This window comes from Lactuca virosa, chromosome 3 (genome assembly GCF_052849685.1).
Source record: "Lactuca virosa cultivar CGN04683 chromosome 3, Lactuca_virosa_CGN04683_v6, whole genome shotgun sequence".
Classification (NCBI taxonomy): domain Eukaryota; kingdom Viridiplantae; phylum Streptophyta; class Magnoliopsida; order Asterales; family Asteraceae; genus Lactuca; species Lactuca virosa.
The window spans coordinates 58,806,629-58,824,819 of record NC_136428.1 but is presented as its reverse complement, the minus strand read 5'-3'; the positions used below and the strand labels follow the sequence as shown (position 1 = coordinate 58,824,819).

The 18,191-nt window shown below is 35.2% G+C and overlaps 3 protein-coding genes and 2 pseudogenes across 4 annotated transcripts; 2 read left to right on the top strand and 3 right to left on the bottom strand.

Moving 5' to 3' along the window:
* Nucleotides 1-243: 243 nt before the first annotated feature.
* LOC145165779 (uncharacterized) lies at nucleotides 244-4,101 on the bottom strand. Its single transcript, XM_079084667.1, has 4 exons — nucleotides 2,573-4,101; nucleotides 2,028-2,493; nucleotides 1,052-1,943; nucleotides 244-978 (listed from the first exon to the last, which is right to left on the bottom strand). Exons 2-4 carry the CDS (start codon nucleotides 2,285-2,287, stop codon nucleotides 664-666), a joined length of 1,467 nt encoding a protein of 488 aa, XP_078940793.1. The 5' UTR covers nucleotides 2,288-2,493; nucleotides 2,573-4,101; the 3' UTR covers nucleotides 244-663.
* LOC145163561 (uncharacterized) lies at nucleotides 2,311-3,634 on the bottom strand. The gene is made up of 2 exons (XM_079082390.1): nucleotides 2,573-3,634; nucleotides 2,311-2,493 (listed from the first exon to the last, which is right to left on the bottom strand). The coding sequence occupies exons 1-2, from the start codon at nucleotides 3,632-3,634 to the stop codon at nucleotides 2,311-2,313; spliced, it is 1,245 nt and encodes a 414-aa protein (XP_078938516.1).
* On the top strand, nucleotides 4,038-6,593 carry LOC145165778 (putative nucleoredoxin 1). Its single transcript, XM_079084666.1, has 2 exons — nucleotides 4,038-4,195; nucleotides 4,776-6,593. Exons 1-2 carry the CDS (start codon nucleotides 4,103-4,105, stop codon nucleotides 6,399-6,401), a joined length of 1,719 nt encoding a protein of 572 aa, XP_078940792.1. The 5' UTR covers nucleotides 4,038-4,102; the 3' UTR covers nucleotides 6,402-6,593.
* An 89-nt stretch (nucleotides 6,594-6,682) lies between these two features.
* On the bottom strand, nucleotides 6,683-7,810 carry LOC145165780 (putative CCR4-associated factor 1 homolog 11 pseudogene; annotated as a pseudogene).
* A 7,283-nt stretch (nucleotides 7,811-15,093) lies between these two features.
* Nucleotides 15,094-17,259, top strand: LOC145162336 (transcription factor bHLH90-like; annotated as a pseudogene). Its single transcript, XR_013739044.1, has 8 exons — nucleotides 15,094-15,480; nucleotides 15,565-15,753; nucleotides 15,838-15,883; nucleotides 15,953-16,021; nucleotides 16,087-16,446; nucleotides 16,519-16,713; nucleotides 16,796-16,972; nucleotides 17,059-17,259. The product of XR_013739044.1 is annotated as a transcription factor bHLH90-like (transcript).
* The last annotated feature ends 932 nt before the right edge of the window (nucleotides 17,260-18,191 follow it).

Genomic DNA, 18,191 nt, shown 5'->3' with positions numbered 1-18,191 from the left:
TCATTAATTAATTGAATCAATAAACAATGGAATGAATATAGAATATAATCAAACATGTTTAATAAACAATGGAATCAATAATGATTGGAATCATTTATGACTGGAATCATGCATGACCGGAATCAAGTATGGTTGGAATCATGCATGACCGGAATCAATTATGGCAGGAATCAAACATGGTTGGAATCAATTAACATACACAATAGAATCAAATCAAACACAACATAAACATACACAAGTTAATCAACTTAAAGATGCATTAACCATGTTTATCATAGAACATGTAATATCAACCAAAAGTTTGTACAAAACATAATCAAGGGGCCCAAAGCCTATACTTTATATGACTATCAACAAAATGAGCTATCAACAAAAGGGGCTATCAACGGTTGCCCAAAGCCAAAAAGTTTGTACATGTTCTTCACAAAAGGATGGGTTAGAAACACCCTAATCTAGACTAAGTGGGTTGGATGAACTCATCCCCTTCCCATTTTTGACAACCACCAATTTCTTCAATTGTATTTTTGTTATCCTCTCTGAAGTCTTCATCTTTCTCAGTTTTGTCCTCCTGCTCATGTCCTCCACAACCAGGCCCTCATGATCCATACCTTCTTGTTCCATGCCCTCCTCACCCATGTCATTCTCATTGATTCCCTCCTGATCCTACCCTTGTGCACCCATTCCATCCTGATTCATGCCCTCTTGATCCATACCTTCTTGATCCAACCCTTGTGCACCCATTCCATCCTGATTCATGCCCTCTTGATCCATACCTTCTTGTTCCATGCCCTCCTCATCTATTCCCTCTATACCCATATCCTCTTCAATGATTCCCTCTGGACCCATACCATCCTGATTCATAATATCCATACCTTCTTGTTCCTCACCTAGGCCCTCCTGATCCATACCTTCTTGTTCCAAATCCTCTTCATTCTCAGTCAAAGTTTCTACAGTCAAGTGGCTAGGAAATTCAAAACCCTGCAACAAGCATATCAATATATGGTTAGGCATACTAAACACAATAAACTAAAATTCTCTTGCTAAACCATACCTGTGATATATTAAGATTCACAGGTACATGTTTTAGACCCTCAAATTCATATAATTCTTCCTCATTGATTCCAAGACAGTCTAAAATCTCTTGTGTAGTGTAATTCGACTGTCTCATGAAATCAATATCACTCTTTACATCCACTCTTATTTCATCATTAACTTCAGGACTCTCCACATCTCTTGCCTCTTCATTATCACTCTCAACAGTAGGAGTCACCACATTTTCTTCATCAAGATTAGAAGTTCCCTCACCAAATTTTGTATTCCCTCTACCTCTTTTGCCTCTTCCTCCAGATCCCCTACCACCACCTCTCTTCCCTCTTCTACCAGATCCAGTACCCCCACCTCTATCACCTCTTCTAGATCCTGTCCAGTTAGTCAAATCAGGATCCAATTTGGGTCTGCCCATTTTCTTTTTAGGTTTTGGCTCAGGTACAACCTTTGGATTTTTGCAAGAAGCTTTATTATGTCCCCTTTGAAGACAATTCTTGCATTGTACAGTTCTTCCCTTGTTAGACACTTGGGGGTACTTGTCTTCATGCTCAGATACATGTCTCCTTCTTTTGACACTGGGTCGTCCTGGCATCCTCCTAGCTGTAGGTGGAAGGGGCTTGGTATAGCCAGTTTCTTCCCACAAGTTACTTCCATTAACTGGAAGTATGTTAGACTGATATGTAGCCATATAATTACTCTTGCTGAACCAAGTGCTAATGAATTCCTTTGGATCTTGGTTGGTGTATAAGATTGCTACCTGTGCATGCACACAAGGTATCCCTGCTATATCCCACAGTTTGCAGCTACAGTAATGGTGTTCCAAATCAACTCCATAACTTTGAAAGCCATTCCTAATTTCATATGAATTAACACCACTTGGCACTGCATACCAAGTCCTGCAAATATAAACATTTATCTTATTATAAATGTAATAATAGTCAATTAAAAAGCTACATGTATATATGAAATATAAAATATACCTTCTATCCTCAGCAAATTCCTCCATCTTTAGAAGTGCTGCTTCACACACATCACCTTCTAATTTCTGTGCTTCCTCTCTTAAGTTGTAGAACCTTTCCATCATGTAGAGTCTTATTTCTTCAAGCATAGCCAAAAGAGGCTTCTTTCTAGCATCTAAAATGACTGCATTAAAACACCCAGCTATCTCATTCTCTACAGACTCACATGCCAAACCACTACCAAAAAATGCACTGCACCATGTATGAGGTTCTCTAGCCATAAGATGATCATATGCACCTTCACTTAAAGTCTTGTCCTATCCATGTTTATCTTGAAATCACCTTCTGTTGTAGATTTTGCAGCAGCCCAAAACATGTTTCTGAATTGTATCCCGCTATACACTTTCCTAAAATTGGCATAAATATGCCTAGCACATTGTCTGTGCTCTACATGGGGTAGAATATCCTTTGTTGCTTCAACAAGACCCTAGGAAATGAAAAAATATATTAGTAACTGTTATTAAAAACTATAATAGATGATATAAATTAAATGAACCTGTCATTACCTTGTGTTGATCACTAATGACACATAATCCCCTGCCAGCATCCAATGAAAGATCTTCACTAACTAGTTCCAAGAACCATGTCCAATTAACCTTGTTTTCAACCTCCACAACAGCCCATGCTATAGGGTAAATTTGATTATTTGCATCTCTACCTATTGCAGTTAGTAACTCACCCTTGCATTGTCCCTTCAAAAAACACCCATCCAACCCTATAACCCTACGACATCCTATCTTCCACCCATCTTTGATTGCTTTAAAGCACACATAGATTCTATGAAAAGTTGTAGTCTGATTAGGGTTAATATTAACAGAAATCCTAACTGTGCTACCTGGATTGGACCTCATCAGTTCATGTCCATAATCCCACACTCTTGCATAATGGTCACTCAAATTGCCATCAATTAAGGACAGTGCCCTACACCTTGATCTATAACATTTTGACCATGACACCTTGCAATGAAATTTACTTTGAATTATTGCCTGCATTTCCTTGCATTTTAACTTTGGTTTCCTTACTAGTTCTTTCACAAACTGCTTTGCTAACCAAGTTGGATTCATAAGCCTTAAACTACTAAAATTCCTAACACATGTATGCCTATCATTCATCTTTTTCACCTGGAAGGATTTTTCAGTACTCATCCATGAAGCACGAACCATAAAAGGGCATTTTTTTGGATCACTAGCACACACAGCCACTAGTCTAACACTGTCACACTTCTTGAAATGATATTTATAGCCCTTATAGATGGAATAATTTGTTAAACATAATTTCAGTTCGTGTCTAGATTCATACCTTTCTCCAATAACCGGTTTCCTCACATTCCATTTGACCTTCGGATTATGGATGGAGTATATGATTTCATCTTCATCACTAGATTCGTTAGTGTTTTCCTCATCATCTAGTTCTACTCGAGCATTTTCTCCTTCACCTTCCACTGGTTCGTCATCACTGTCTTCACAAAGAACATTAAGGAATTCATCTTTGCATCTTGAAACTGATTTGGTTTTTACAAAATCATCAACTTGAACGTCGATTGTGTCAGGCTCAAATACTTCATCCATCGCCAAAGGACACGAGCAGAATCGAGATCGATTTGTCGGGAATAAAGGAGACGAGAAAAAAGGGTTTTCAAAGAAAACCCTAAATTAATGAGGTTAACGATACAGTCACCATTAAGATGCCATGTAGACTTCTTTAACCGGGAAAATGAGGGTCACCGGATGATAAGGACTAAATTGTCCGGTTTATCCGGTTTATTGGGCTTTTTCATTCAAAAAATTTTTTTTTATGACTTTTTTGAAACATTTGCCAAATTATAGGGACTTTACTGTAGTTATCTTGTTTAAAAAATTCACAAAAATGCTCCATATATATGACGTATCCATAAATGACGTACCATAATGACGTAGCCCACGCGGTGTCGTTTATTTACGTGGCATCCAAGAATTTCCAGAACCACCGAACACTTGTTATAAAAGCCCCCATTGTTAACGACATCTCTACAATTTGATTTCTTTGGTGCTTAAACAATGGCGGATACTGTTGAAGTTGATGTTCACGATATTAAGTCGATCCTTACTTCCACCGAAACAGATTATCTTGTTCGCAACAACGGTGATCAGGTATCCAGTTTTCTTCCTCCTTGTAGCTCAGTCCTTTATTCCTTTATCTGGATCGCAACTGTTGGCAGTGACAATGTTTTTTGTTCGTCGATCGTTCGTGTGATTATTCAATTTTGTTGGAGTAGATAGTGCTAACGAAATTAGGTTTTCCTGGAAATGGGCTGTAAAAATGAAAAAGTGCACTAGGTTTTGACTTTTGAATTGGGATTAATTTGAGAACCTTTCTGGAATTCGTTTACCTAGGTCGATTTCTACTAGATATCAAAAGGATCTGATGATAATTTTGTTGTCAATTCCATATATCCATATAGAGATTAACTTCGGAGAGTGATAAGTTTGATTGGAGAACAAGTTACTTGTCTAGTATTAGGGTTTATGATAAGTTCTAGGCTATAAATGGATTGCGTTCATGGATCTGTAGGTCTGTACTGTTTGCTTCTCACAATTCTTAACACCAAAATTGGGACTTTAGGTGATAGCTCCCTTACATCTTCGTTATACTTGGATTGAGATTGCCGTATGAAGTAGTTACACAAAACTTAAAATTAGGTGTTTTATTGCTAAATGTTGGAATTGTCAGGTTGCAATCGACACCTTGAATGGTAAAAAGCTGGGCTTATATTTTTCTGCATCCTGGTGTGGCCCATGTCAAAGGTTTACCCCAAACCTAGTCGAAGTATATAAAGAACTCGTTTCAAAAGGTGATTTAGAGATCATATTCATCTCAGCTGATGAAGATCTTGAATCCTTCAATGGTTATTTCTCCAAAATGCCATGGCTTGCAGTTCCGTTCTCTGATTCCAAAACACGAGAATCTCTAGACAAATCTTTTAAAGTCAATGGAATCCCTCATCTGGTGTTCCTTGATGAAAACGGGAAACTTTTGACTGATCGTGGGGTTGAAATCATCGTGGAATATGGAGCAGGGGCCTACCCATTTACACCAGAACGGCTCAAGGAGATTAAAGATGAAGAAGAAGCAGCTAGAAAGAATCAGTCTTTAAGGTCCATCCTTGAGTCTCCCTCACGTGACTATGTCATCTCAGCCAATGGCAAAAAGGTAAATATCACCGATCTTGAAGGGAAAACAGTTGGTTTGTACTTCATACTGTCATCATTCAAGAAATCATCTGATTTCACTCCCACACTCATCAAAGTATACAACGAATTGAAATCAAAACAAGAAAACTTTGAGATTGTAATGATTCCCCTTGACGACAATGAAGAATCTTTCAAGAAAGAGCTTGCTAATATCCCATGGTTTTCACTTCCATTTAAAGACAAAAAATGCGAAAAACTAGTTCGATACTTCGAGCTCTCGACTCTTCCCACTTTAGTCATTATCGGTCAAGATGGTCAAACCCTTCACCCAAATGTGGCTGATGCCATCGAAGAGCACGGTATTGTCGCGTACCCTTTCACACCTGATAAATTCTCCGAGCTTGAAAAGATCGAGAAAGCCAAACAGGAATCACAAACCCTGGAATCGGTTTTGGTTTCCGGAGATCTTGATTATGTAATCGGGAAAGATAGTGCAAAGGTGCGCGTATCTGATTTGGTGGGGAAGCATGTACTGTTGTATTTCTCAGCACACTGGTGTCCGCCATGTCGTGCTTTCACTCCAAAACTTGTGGAAACATATCATGAAATCAAGAAAAAACACAATAATTTTGAAGTTATTTTCATTTCGAGTGATAGAGACCAAGATTCTTTTGATGAATACTATGGTTCTATGCCATGGTTGGCGCTTCCGTTTGGGGACAAGAGGAAGCAATCATTGAGCCGTCTTTTTAAGGTTAATGGGATTCCATTGTTGGCGGCTTTAGGGCCCACCGGGAAAACGGTTACGACCGAGGCTCGTGGTCTTATTATGGCTCATGGTGCTGAGGCGTTTCCTTTTACTGACGAACGGATGGCTGAGATTGAAGCTAAGTTTGCTGACATGGCAAAAGGGTGGCCGGATAAAGTGAAGAATAGGTTGCATGAAGAGCATGAGCTTGTTTTGACCAGGTCACGAGGAGGGTATACGTGTGATGGGTGTGAGGAAGAAGGGAAAGTTTGGGGGTATAGTTGTGAAGAATGTAATTTTGATCTTCATCCTGAATGTGTTTTTAAAGAAACTAGTAATGGGAAGGAGGTGGTGGAAGAGAAGGGAAATCCGGAGGGGTGGGTGTGTGATGGAGATGTTTGCTATAAAGCTTCGTAAATAATAATTTGTGTCGAAGGTTTTGTGGGTGTGTATGCTAATTGCTCTGCTATAGAGAAGTTTGTTATAATGGTATTTGACTTATTATTATTAAATAAATTTCTAGTGTTTAGGAAAGTATCAGGTGTGTAATTGACTAGTTTGTATGGTAAAGTATGAAATATGGTAATGGTATTTGTCCATTTTATGTTACTAGTTACTTTAAATATTTAATGTTTTTGTTTAAAAAAAGTTATAAGTTTGTCAAAATATTTATACAAAAGAGTATAAAAAGCTAAGTGTAGACATAAACATGAAAAAATGAATTAAATTCTGATCAACTAATTTACCGATTTGACCCTAAGTAATTTTCTTTAGTGAGCTTCTAAACCATACAAGACGCCGGCATACATTTCCAGTCCGACATCGACAAAGTATACGTCTCTCATCTTTTGAAAGGCGTGCCACGTCAACAAGCTATCCGAACCGGCCTGATGGCACTTCCCAACAACCCGGTTCACTTCTAAAAGACTCGCCACCCGATCCAACCCACCATACAACCCGTTCCGACAGAACTTCATCAAGTGTTTCACGTCGTACACGTTGTCCCCAAAGAACACCTTCACAGCCTCCATAAACTCCGGCAACTCATTTGGCAGAAGGCGACGCGTGAGGATCTTCAACAAGTACCCGAAATCGTACGCGCTGTGAAACGTCACCCAGCTAACTGATTCATTGCAAACCAGCCCCGATGACATCATCAACTCAGCGAAATCGGCCGAGTTGATTCCGTTTACCCGGTTCCGTTCAAAATCAATCCCTTGACGTTTCAACAAGTCAATCGATTCCGGCGCGTAGGCGTCACGCGTGAGATCAAAATCGTTGAAATTGAACTGCCAGATGAAGCGTTGGTGAGTGCCGTCTATTTGTGGAAAGTTGCCGGAAGCGTCGGAGAGGGTGAGACCTAGTTGGATGAGGTTCAAAGCGTCGACGTTTGACTTTAGAAACTTGTAGTGCTCCGATGGCTGGCGATGCCTGTAAGATCTTCCAGGCTCCGACGATTGACGGTATACAACGCCAGGGAATTCCGTGTCCATGGAGATGTAAGGGAATTGATCGATGATAGATCTGATTAAATCAAACTCGGATTCTAAGTTATCAGACCATACTTCTCGGATTGTGATGCTTTCATCAATACAACTTGACATAGTTAATTATAAAAATATATATCCGATTTCACCTCCTTGATGCCCCAGATTGCTTTCCAGTGGTCTGATGTTTTTGAGGTGAGTGTGTGAGGGGATGAAAGTGGAAGATGATAGTTTTATAGAGGAAGATGAGTTGAAACTTGAAACAGGAAGTAAGATGGAAAGAGGGGATGGGGGATTCATGGTGTCTGGCTTTCTTTGACTAAATTCAGTGTTTGGAAAGGGATAAGAACCTCTCTTTCCTCCAGTCTTACTCCAACTGTTTCCCAATACTGAAATTGGAAATAAAATAATCAAATCATGAAATTGATAAAAAATACTCGCATATAATAGATCTGATTCCAGAATTAAATACGAAGCTACCTGATTATGTTTACCTTTAAGAAAATGATTATTTGATCTGATTAGTATAGTGATCTTTAAAACATACCAGTTAAACACTATTATATAAGCCATTTTTACAGTAATAAACTGATATAAGCAATGTTTTAAAAACCGGTTTGAACCGGCCGGTCGAATCGGTTGGACCGGGAATCAGGGGAGGGAGCGGTTCAACTATCACCGGTTTTACGTTGATGTCTGAACCGGATTGAACCGGCCAGTTTTTAGAAATACCCGGTTGAATCGATCAATATAAACCGGTTAAACCGAATAAAAATACACGGAAATGAATCATTTGTATAATAAACTTTGATGATTTTTTCAAATCTATTTAGTTTTCTCTAAATAAAAACATATGATAAATGTTATAAAGTTTTTTGATGTGTTTGTATTCATCTAAAACTATATTTTGTTTCGGTATTATATTTTATTTTCTTTTTGATGTATATGGATTGATGTAAAACACTAAAATTTATGGTTATGTGTTATTTTAATGTATTTGAATTGATCCACAACTTATTTTTATATGTATTTTTAATGTTTGAACTTTTAAACATCAAATTCATGATTTATATATGTATGTATGTATAGAAAAATAAGAAAAAAAATTAATATTATAGAAACCGGTTAACCCGACGGTCGAACCGGTTAAATCGGTTGAACCGGGAACCGGTCATCATACCGGTTCAACTAAAAAACCGGTTTTTAAAACATTGGATATAAGACAGGATGATCAGTAATTTTTTAAATATATTTTATGTTTTTGTTGCAACTTTTATATAAAATTTAAATCTTATAAAGATTGATAGGATAAACTTTCCAAATTTATATCCACTTTCTACATTTTTATATGAAAGAAACTCAAAATTACCACTTATGTGCCTGTGATTTATTTAAATTAGACGAATATATTTGCATTGCGTAAAATATAATAATATAATTAAAATATTTAAAAATATATTTTATTTAAATACCTATAAGTTGATTAATAATTCTTATGTCAATTTATTATAAAACATTCTAATAATTTTAAACATAGATATATATTAGAACCTCATGTCTTAATAGCTACTACCACTCATGAGTTCCTGATAAAAATAAAAGTAAATTTATCTCTTGATTTATAGTTACTTTTAACTATTAGGTAACATTTGTTTCATGGGACTGGACAGAAGAAGGATGCTTTGAAGTGGCGTTTGACACACATTGGACTGGAACAAAATCGGTTATTGACCTAGTCAAATGGGATTAATTTACTTCATTTTAGTCCTACCCAAAAGGGCGAAACACAGTAGAACAGAAAATAAACTGACTAAAAACTCATTCCGTTTTCTATCTAATGTTCCACACTCCTTTCATCTACCCTGTAAAAGTTTGATTATCTAACCTTCACCACCGGAGATCTCGTCGGAATGATGTGTAGACTGCCAGGCGGGTTACTTTTTGTAGGAGATGTAGGTCTGGCGAAGAAAAGTTGCAACTGGTTGATGACTTGTTGAACTACCGGAGATCTTACCGGAGACGAAGTGAGACTGCCATGTGGGTTGCTTTTGCCCGAAGATGGAGGTGTTAAATTAAAAGTAAACAAAAGATATTTAATGGAGATGGTTTAAGCAACAAACATCGAAAAAGCAACCGTCAGAACTGTATAGTTGCAAAAACCGCCAGAAAAGCAGAGGTGTTGCAAGAAAGAAGGCCTACCACGATGATAGTAGAAATGAAAACGAAGAACTGATATATCTATTTTGCAGGGGATGAAGAACCAATGGATACATAGATATGTGCCATTGAAAGATATATCTATTTTGCAATGGATGAAGAACCGATCGATACATAGATAGGTGCCATTAAAATCTGTGTTTGCTTTAATTAATTGATTGATTAATTAATTAATTAAATAATATCAAAATATAAGATAATATGTTGGTTTATAGTTATAATAATTATATGGTAAAAGAATATTAGAAGAAATTAAGGACAAATTGGTAATTTTAGCATTATGTTCTATGGTGTTCGAGTTCTACCAAAACGCTATACAACCAATCCATTCTAGTTCTGTCCGGTCCAATTCTATTTTGTCCGGTTCTGTTCCGCTCAACCTAGTTCTTGTACAAAAATGTTTGGACTAACACTCATGGTCAAAAAGTTTTCATTTTGTTGACACTTTGGTCCAATTTACTTTAAACTTTTTTGTAATGACGATTTTGCTATTTGTTTTTGCTTTTGGTTTTTTATTTATTTAAATAGTTTTATAATTAAAAGAAAAATAAAAAAGAAAATACATCTCTCTCTCTCTCTCTCTCTCTCTCTCTCTCTCTCTCTCTCTCTCTCTCTCTCTCTCTCTCTCTCTCTCTCTCTCTCTCATAAAGTCAAGAACAAACCCATAAAACTTCATATTGTTTCTAATATTTATAAAGGTCATACAAAAAATCAATACCAGTAATGAGCTCACATAAATCAATAAAACATACAGTTACAAAAAAAAATCTATATACATGTTCATCTTCAAAATCAATACCAGTAATGAACTCACATCTTTAATAAAACATATACCATAACCTATTGGAAACCACCGCCACCAGACGGATTTTCCCGCAACCACCGTAAACCATTGCCACTAGTTCAACACCGCCACCAGCATCGATTTTCCGGCAACAACTGTCGTAACCACCATCTCATTAATGCTTCTGAAAGCCATCGTCACCGACGAAAATCCTCTTGTTGTTGCCCTTTGTCTTTGAACGAAGAGAGGGCCCTTTATGCCGGAACGCCTCAGGTCTATCGTTCTCACTTCCGATCTAAAAAGTTGCCATTCATCTTTGAACGAAGTTGAGTTCAAAATTGCCGCTACTACCATTAGAAACCCTAAAACTCGCCACCATTAGAAACCCTAACCCTCAACATCGTTTGGGAGGGAGGACGACGGATCCATAGATTCGTCAACATTCCAGATCCGGCGACGCTACAAACCCTACCAACTCGAAACCACCGATGCTCCGATCTACAACTCGATGATGACGATGGTTGAGTCGCTGCAAACAGAAGCTTCGTCTTTAGAGATCTGAAGATGACGGCGACCCTAGGGTTTGTTGTGCTCTGGCGACTTCGAGCTTTATCTCAGCCGAGTGATGGTGAGGAGTTTCTAAAGAGGAGAGAAAGACGGTGGTAGTGGAGCTGAATGTTGGACGTGAAATAGATGGTGGCGGTTTCAGATTGAATATTCTCTAAAGAGGGACATAAATTGAGATACAAAGAAACCGGATAGTGGTGTAGTAATGGTGGTTGTGGAGGTGGAGGTGGAGGTGGAGGTCTAGCGATAGTTTTGATGGTTCGACGGGGTCAAGAAACTGATAGCTAGTGGAAAGTAACGACTGTAGTGATGATTGTAGATCTAGGGTTTTACGAGAGGATATGAATCAGAGCTTATTCGAGAGAGAGAGAGAGAGAGAGAGAGAGAGAGAGAGAAATGTATTTTCTTTTTTATTTTTCCTTTAATTATAAAGTATTTAAATAAAAAAAATTGAAAAAACAAAAACCAAGGGCAAAATCATTGTTACAAAAAAGTTTAAAGTTAATTGAACCAAAGTGGCAAGAAAATGAAAAACTTTGGACCATGAATGCTAGTCCAAACATTTTTGGCCAAAACTGACAATTTCCACCTAACCAAGGGACCATTTTTGCAATTTTGTTTAAAAACAAAAAAAAAATTATATGATATATCATTTTACAATAGTTTTTATTTATTTATTTAATAGAAACATTAAGCTGACATCGAAGTTGATTGATTGGTTGCACAACCCTACTACATTATTTGTAAACTTGTTATCGGTTTACTAAACTGTGTGAGTTTCACCTTTTTCTTCAAGGGAAAATGATTTATTAAGGTAATTAACTATTCGGTATGTTCACATCTGGGTAACTATCTTTTTTTGTACATATCTAGGTGACAAACTTGTTGGAAGTGTTCACATATGACCATTATGACCTGCTGTAGCAGGTTAAATCCTAGATGTGAACACTTTCAACAAGTTCGTTACCTAGATGTGTACAAAAAAATAGTTACCCAAATATGAACAAAAAGTAAGAGTAAATTACACGAATGGTCCCTGTGTTTTCGTGGAATTTGTGTTTTTTGTCCCTAACTTATTTTTTTTAACTCGGATGGTCCCTATTGTTTATTTTTGTTGCACGTTTGGTTCCTGTCTTACCTAAAAAGACTACTGTGCCCTTATTAATTTATTTTTTAATTAAATTTTTTATTTATGTATTTATTTTTTATATATTAAAAAAATTAATAGACCCCACATATATATATATATATATATATATATATATATATATATATATATATATATATATATATATATATATATATATCCTCACCGTAAACCTGAAACCACATTTGAGAAATTTAATTTGGGGCTATCCGGTCACCAACCCACTGTCTCTTCATCTGTCACACCCCCGAACCAGACGGCGGAAACGTCTGGGGGCTTGTGCGTGACTTCATCTTGAAATATCATTACAGTGAATATAAATGAAATATAACATCATCATCACCATGCATAATATAATACAACTGTCATTATTTACATCGAGTATAATCTTTTAAATTACATGACCAAAACATTCAATGTATGATGTTTAACAGTATACAAAACAAAATCCCATATTCTTGTTGATTCTTCCGCTTAACGAGTCCCTGAGAATACAAGTTATTTTGAAAACGTCAAAATATATAATGTTGGTAAGTTCATAAGCATGTTTGAATGAAAAGTTTTGTATGGTTCGTAAAACACCAGAAAATCCGATATTTTCTGTAAAGTAGTTTGAAAGTAATGTGTCAAAATCAAGTATTAAAGCATGTGTGTTTGCTGCTTTTGGAATGTATAGATAAACAAAAATGTAATCCAGATAAAATCCTGTATTTTCTGTTGTAAGTAGAAGGTAGTGTATAAATGTATTTATCGTAGAAAATCCGATATTTTCTGCTTACAAAAGTATCGTAATCATAAAATCCCGTGTATCGATGTATGTTTTTAGTATAGTCAATATTTGTATAAATATACCGAAATATTTGATGAAGTTAGTCTCTAAGTGAGCCGTTACAACCATGCTTGATAATGACTAATTCGCCTGTCTTGGCGTTTTCAGGCGCCAGTTTTGATGTAGGTAAGGTTTGTCGCCCAACACTGGCCTAGGTAACGAACGTGCAACAAAATAAATTATTTTTTTTAAATATATAAAAAATAAATACATAAATAAGAAAATTAATTAAAAAATAAATTAATAAGGGCACAATAGTCTTTTTAGGTAAGACAGGGATCAAACGTGCAACAAAAATAAACAGTATAGACCATCCGAGTTAAAAAAATAAGTTAGGGGCAAAAAAACAAATTCCTCGAAACCACAGGGACCATTCGTGTAATTACTCTTACTTTTCGTTATGTTCATATTTAGGTAACTATTTTTTTTGTACAAATCTAGGTAACGAACTCATTGAAAATGTTCACATCTAGGATTTAACCTGCTACATCAGGTCATAATGGTTATATGTGAACACTTCCAACAAGTTTGTTACCTAGATTTGTACAAAAAAAAGATAGTTACCTTAATAAGTCATTTTCCATTTTCTTCAATAACCTGGGCCCTAATTTCAAATGTAGACGTTTTTACGAAAAGTACATTACTCCTGATTTTTGGGGTTTAATCCAACTTTAGTTACATAATTATGAAATATCTGTTTGTTTAGTGGGAAAATGACTTGATAGGGTAAGATACTTTTTGAAATGTACACATTTACTTCTTATTTTTTTTATTTTTTGTAAAATAAACCCTTATACTTTATTTTTTGTAACAATGCAATCCTTGTAACCGGCTATACCCGGTATACCGGTCATATACGGATTTTCTTTTAGTGAAAATGACTTGATAGGGTAAGATACTTTTTGAATTGTACACATTTAGTCCTTATTCTTTTTTTTTTTGTAAAATAAACTCTTATACTTTATTAATATGTACACATTAGGTCATTTTCACCGGATTCTACAGGTTTTGCTGATGTGGAAGCACAAGTGGCACTAAATAACAATTAATTAGCTTAGTCACCGGAGGTGGGTGATCCTCCAGCAACAAGAAAAGGGCGGCGACCCTTCTCTTTCTCGTCTCTCTTCCTTCCGGTCGAACATCAACAACCAAACACCCTTTACCTGTTGTGTTTCTCCGATCTGTCTCTCTTTACCTCCATCTTTGAGATATGTTGCCAGAAAAAGAAGAAAGAATCGACGAGGGGGCTACCAGAGCAGCTCCTCGCCGCCAACTACCATCTCTACTTCCTCCTGTCTCCCCCTTCGACCTTGTTGTTTTTGCCATCATTCCTCCTTGCTACCAGTGATGTGTAGGAACACACAAAGGAGTCGCCGGAGATCGGGGTTCTCCCTCTTTTTCATGATGAATAAAAGTTGGAAAAATCTCGTTGTGGATATGTGGATGCCACCTGGGTATTTCATTTCAACAAAATAAAAGAAAGGGAAAATGACTTGATAGGGTAAGATATTTTTTGAAATGTACACATTTAGTCCTTATTCTTTTTTTTTTTTGTAAAATAAACCATTCAACGTCAGCAAAACCTGTAGAATCCGGTGAAAAGGACCTAATATGTACATATTAATAAAGTATAAGGGTTTATTTTACAAAAAAAAAGAATAAGGACTAAATGTGTACATTTCAAAAAGTATCTTACCTTATCAAGTCATAATACTTAGTACGGAATTAACCGATTACAAATCGTACAAAAGATATCCAATGCTACCAAAATTACCTTTTCACCCCTGCAAATATGCTCGCTTTTCCTATTATTTTTTAAAGTAACAGTTGCTTTCTCATAACTAACTTTGTTGAAAAAGTCTATAACTAACATTTTACTTATTGAAATTTAACAAAATATCAGAAACTATAATTTCTTTAAAAAAAAACCTAGAACATTTAAATGCCTAATTTTTTAATTATGATTAAACAACCGGTTTTAAATGTTTTGCCTTTCGTGAGAACTTTTTTTTTTTTTTTTTTTGTTTCTTATTTGTATTTAGATTATGTGTTAAAGATTTAATATTAAATCTATTTATTTCAAACAATTAACAAACTGATATTTACTTAAACTTAAAACTTTAGAGCTATATCTTTTGGTCTTGTTTGGTCAAAAAGAGAAGGGCTTCACCGGAGAGAAGGCAATCAAGGGAAAGGAATAATTTCAATATTGTTTTCAGTTCCACGCTCATAGTACATATACAGAGAGTATCAGATTCCTCTTGGAGTGACATTTTATGCTGATTTGAATGATACCCAATTCAGAAAAGTTATTGAAATTTCATTTAGAACAAAAAAGGAAGAACGAGAAAGACAATTTAATCGATCTTTTTGAAGATGAGAGCGTTAGAGTGGCTAAGACCTATTGTAGAGACGATGGCATGGGACTACTGCATTGCTTGGCAATTTAGTGATGATCCTTCTAGGTATTATATATTATCTAAACAGATGAACACATTTGATTTTTGTTTGATTACCTGTAAAATATCAGGGGTTTGAGTTTATTTCAGGTACATTGAGTGGACTGGTTGTTGTTGTAATGGTAGCCAAGGTGTTTGTAGAAATGTCAAAGAGGAAATTGATGCAACAAAGCAACATTTTCCTCAATTATGCAGAGATACTTACATCAAACACTCTTTGAAGACAAAAGCTTGCGAGAAACTAGCTAAGATTCCTTTTCATTTGCCACTCTATTCTGGGTAATCAATCATCTATTTTATTATTCGTTGTTCTATTGTTCAAGGAAATCGCTCTAAATTTTAACGTCGGAAATCCTCGATCAGGATCCATGGAGAAGTTGCAATGTCGGCTCAACCAGCTTGGATTCATGTGAGTATGCAATGATCAGTATTCAAAACACAAATTCCGAATTCATAACATTTTCGTGTTACTTAACAGGATACCCTTGGAACCCAAGTTTTGATTCCTTTTAATGGTGGTCTGATTGAGCTCTACACATCCAGACAAGTAAGTCGCAAACAATCTAGAAGCAATTTCGCATTAATCTAACATGAATCACTGGCTGTTTTTAGGTCCCGAGAGATGAAATCATGATAGAGATGCTTACGACACAATTCAATACCTTTTCTGCACAACACATTTTGAACCCAAAAATTGAAGCATCACCAAATGTTTCATACCCATGGAGTGAAAATTCATCACTTGTTTCAGTGGATTCAACTCAAGTTTCACCAACTCAATCAGATGTTAATCAACCAATAAACCTGTTGGGCTATGATATTTCTGGGGAAGCAAAAGAATAGGCAAAAACTAAACAGAAAACTGGGAAAAAACATCACCAATCGAATAGTCTTATGGCTGAAAGGAACCGAAGAAACCGAATCAAAGATGGTCTCTTTGCTCTACGCGCTTTAGTCCCCAAGATCTCAAAGGTTTCGTTTTGTAAATTTCATGAATTTTTATTTGGTTCTTGGTGTATAACTAATCTCGAAAATGTTGATCAGATGGATAGAGCTTCCATAGTTGGAGATGCAATCGAGTATATAAAAGAGCTGCAAAAGAAAGTTTTAGAACTTGAAGATGAACTTAAGGGATTAGAAGAAGATGATTTAAAATCTCATGAAGATGAAGTAGAGGTCTGCAAACAGAAAAGAGCAAATCAACCCTCGCCTGTAACAAAAGGGCATACTAAAACCGAGGTGAATAATGCTTATTTAGATATTATCTGTTTATGGAGTATAAAGATTAGATGCCCTAATTCATCCTCTTGTTTTTATGAAGGTTAAAGTGGAAGTACATCAAATTGGGGCTAAAGAATTTTTGGTTAAAATAGTTTGTGGTAAAAAACGAGGGGAATGTTTGAGGACTATGGAGATTGTTGACTCGTTGAGACTTGAAGTAGTTGATATCCACGTCACCACTTGTAATGGCCAAGTCTTGAACATTCTCAAAGTAGAGGTAAGAATTAAGATGGAATATTTTCGAAGCGAATAAGTTTGTTTATTGTTAAGTCATAAGTGACACTATTTGATCTGTTTGTGAAGGTAAAAGGAAAAGAGGTTGCAGCTGAGAATTTGAAAGATTCATTGCTAAAGAAATTGGGTGTCTTGTATGCTTATTAAGTCAAGGATGAGTTAATAGTTTAGAATCATATTATGTTGAAGTATATGAATAGTATTATTAGTAACTAACATTTATAAATGAGAGTTGTAGAAAGCACAAACCTAATACTATTTTAGCTTTATGGGAAGAAAATGATTATAGTTAGTCGTTTGTATTCATGTTTATTCTATTTCGTTAGATTTTTCGAATACGAACCCAAAAACGAAACATCCTTGTGTTGTAGCCCAATTACACCACAATTTTATATTTGAATATAATTTTATATTTTAAAAGGTAACCAACTCATGTTTTCTGTATGACTACCTGCTATCTCGAAACTCGAATTGAATATTTCACTCTCTTTTAAACTTTACATTTTCACCAAGATTTTAATTTTAATTACAAATTTGGTCAGAATTTAAATTTTTGTTAAGAATTGACCATAATTTTTTTTTCTTATGACTTTCTAAGACTTTTTTCTTAATTTTTTTTTTCCAAAAATTTTAATTTTATTTACAACATTTTCTTATTCTTTTTTCAACTTTTGAATTGCATCATATACATTAACAAACCAATTTTCTCGATAATTATGAGACATTTGGATTTGACGAAATAACAAATACGATTTAAAATTAGAGGAAATACTAAAACAATGATTAATTATTGTTTTATTATTTCCTCTAATTTTAAATCATATTTTTAATTTCATCAAATCCAAGTGCCGCATAATCAATGAGAAAAAAATGGATTGATAATTTATATGAGGCAATACAAAAGTTAAAGAAAAAGATAAAAAAATATTATAAAATAATTTTAAAAAATATTTGGAAAAAAGTTAACAAAAAGTTCTTATAAACCATTATAAAAAATAGTTGTAGAAAAATAAATTTGCAAAAAAAAAAAAAAAAAAAAAAAAAAAAAAAAAAAAAAAAACTAATTTTCGGGAGGTTTTGTAACAAAATTTTAAATTCATACAAAATTGTAATAAAATTTAAAATCTTGGATAAAAGTGTAAAATTGAAAAAAAAAAGATCTATTCAACGTGAGACATTTTGAAAAATTAGTTTCTAAAAAC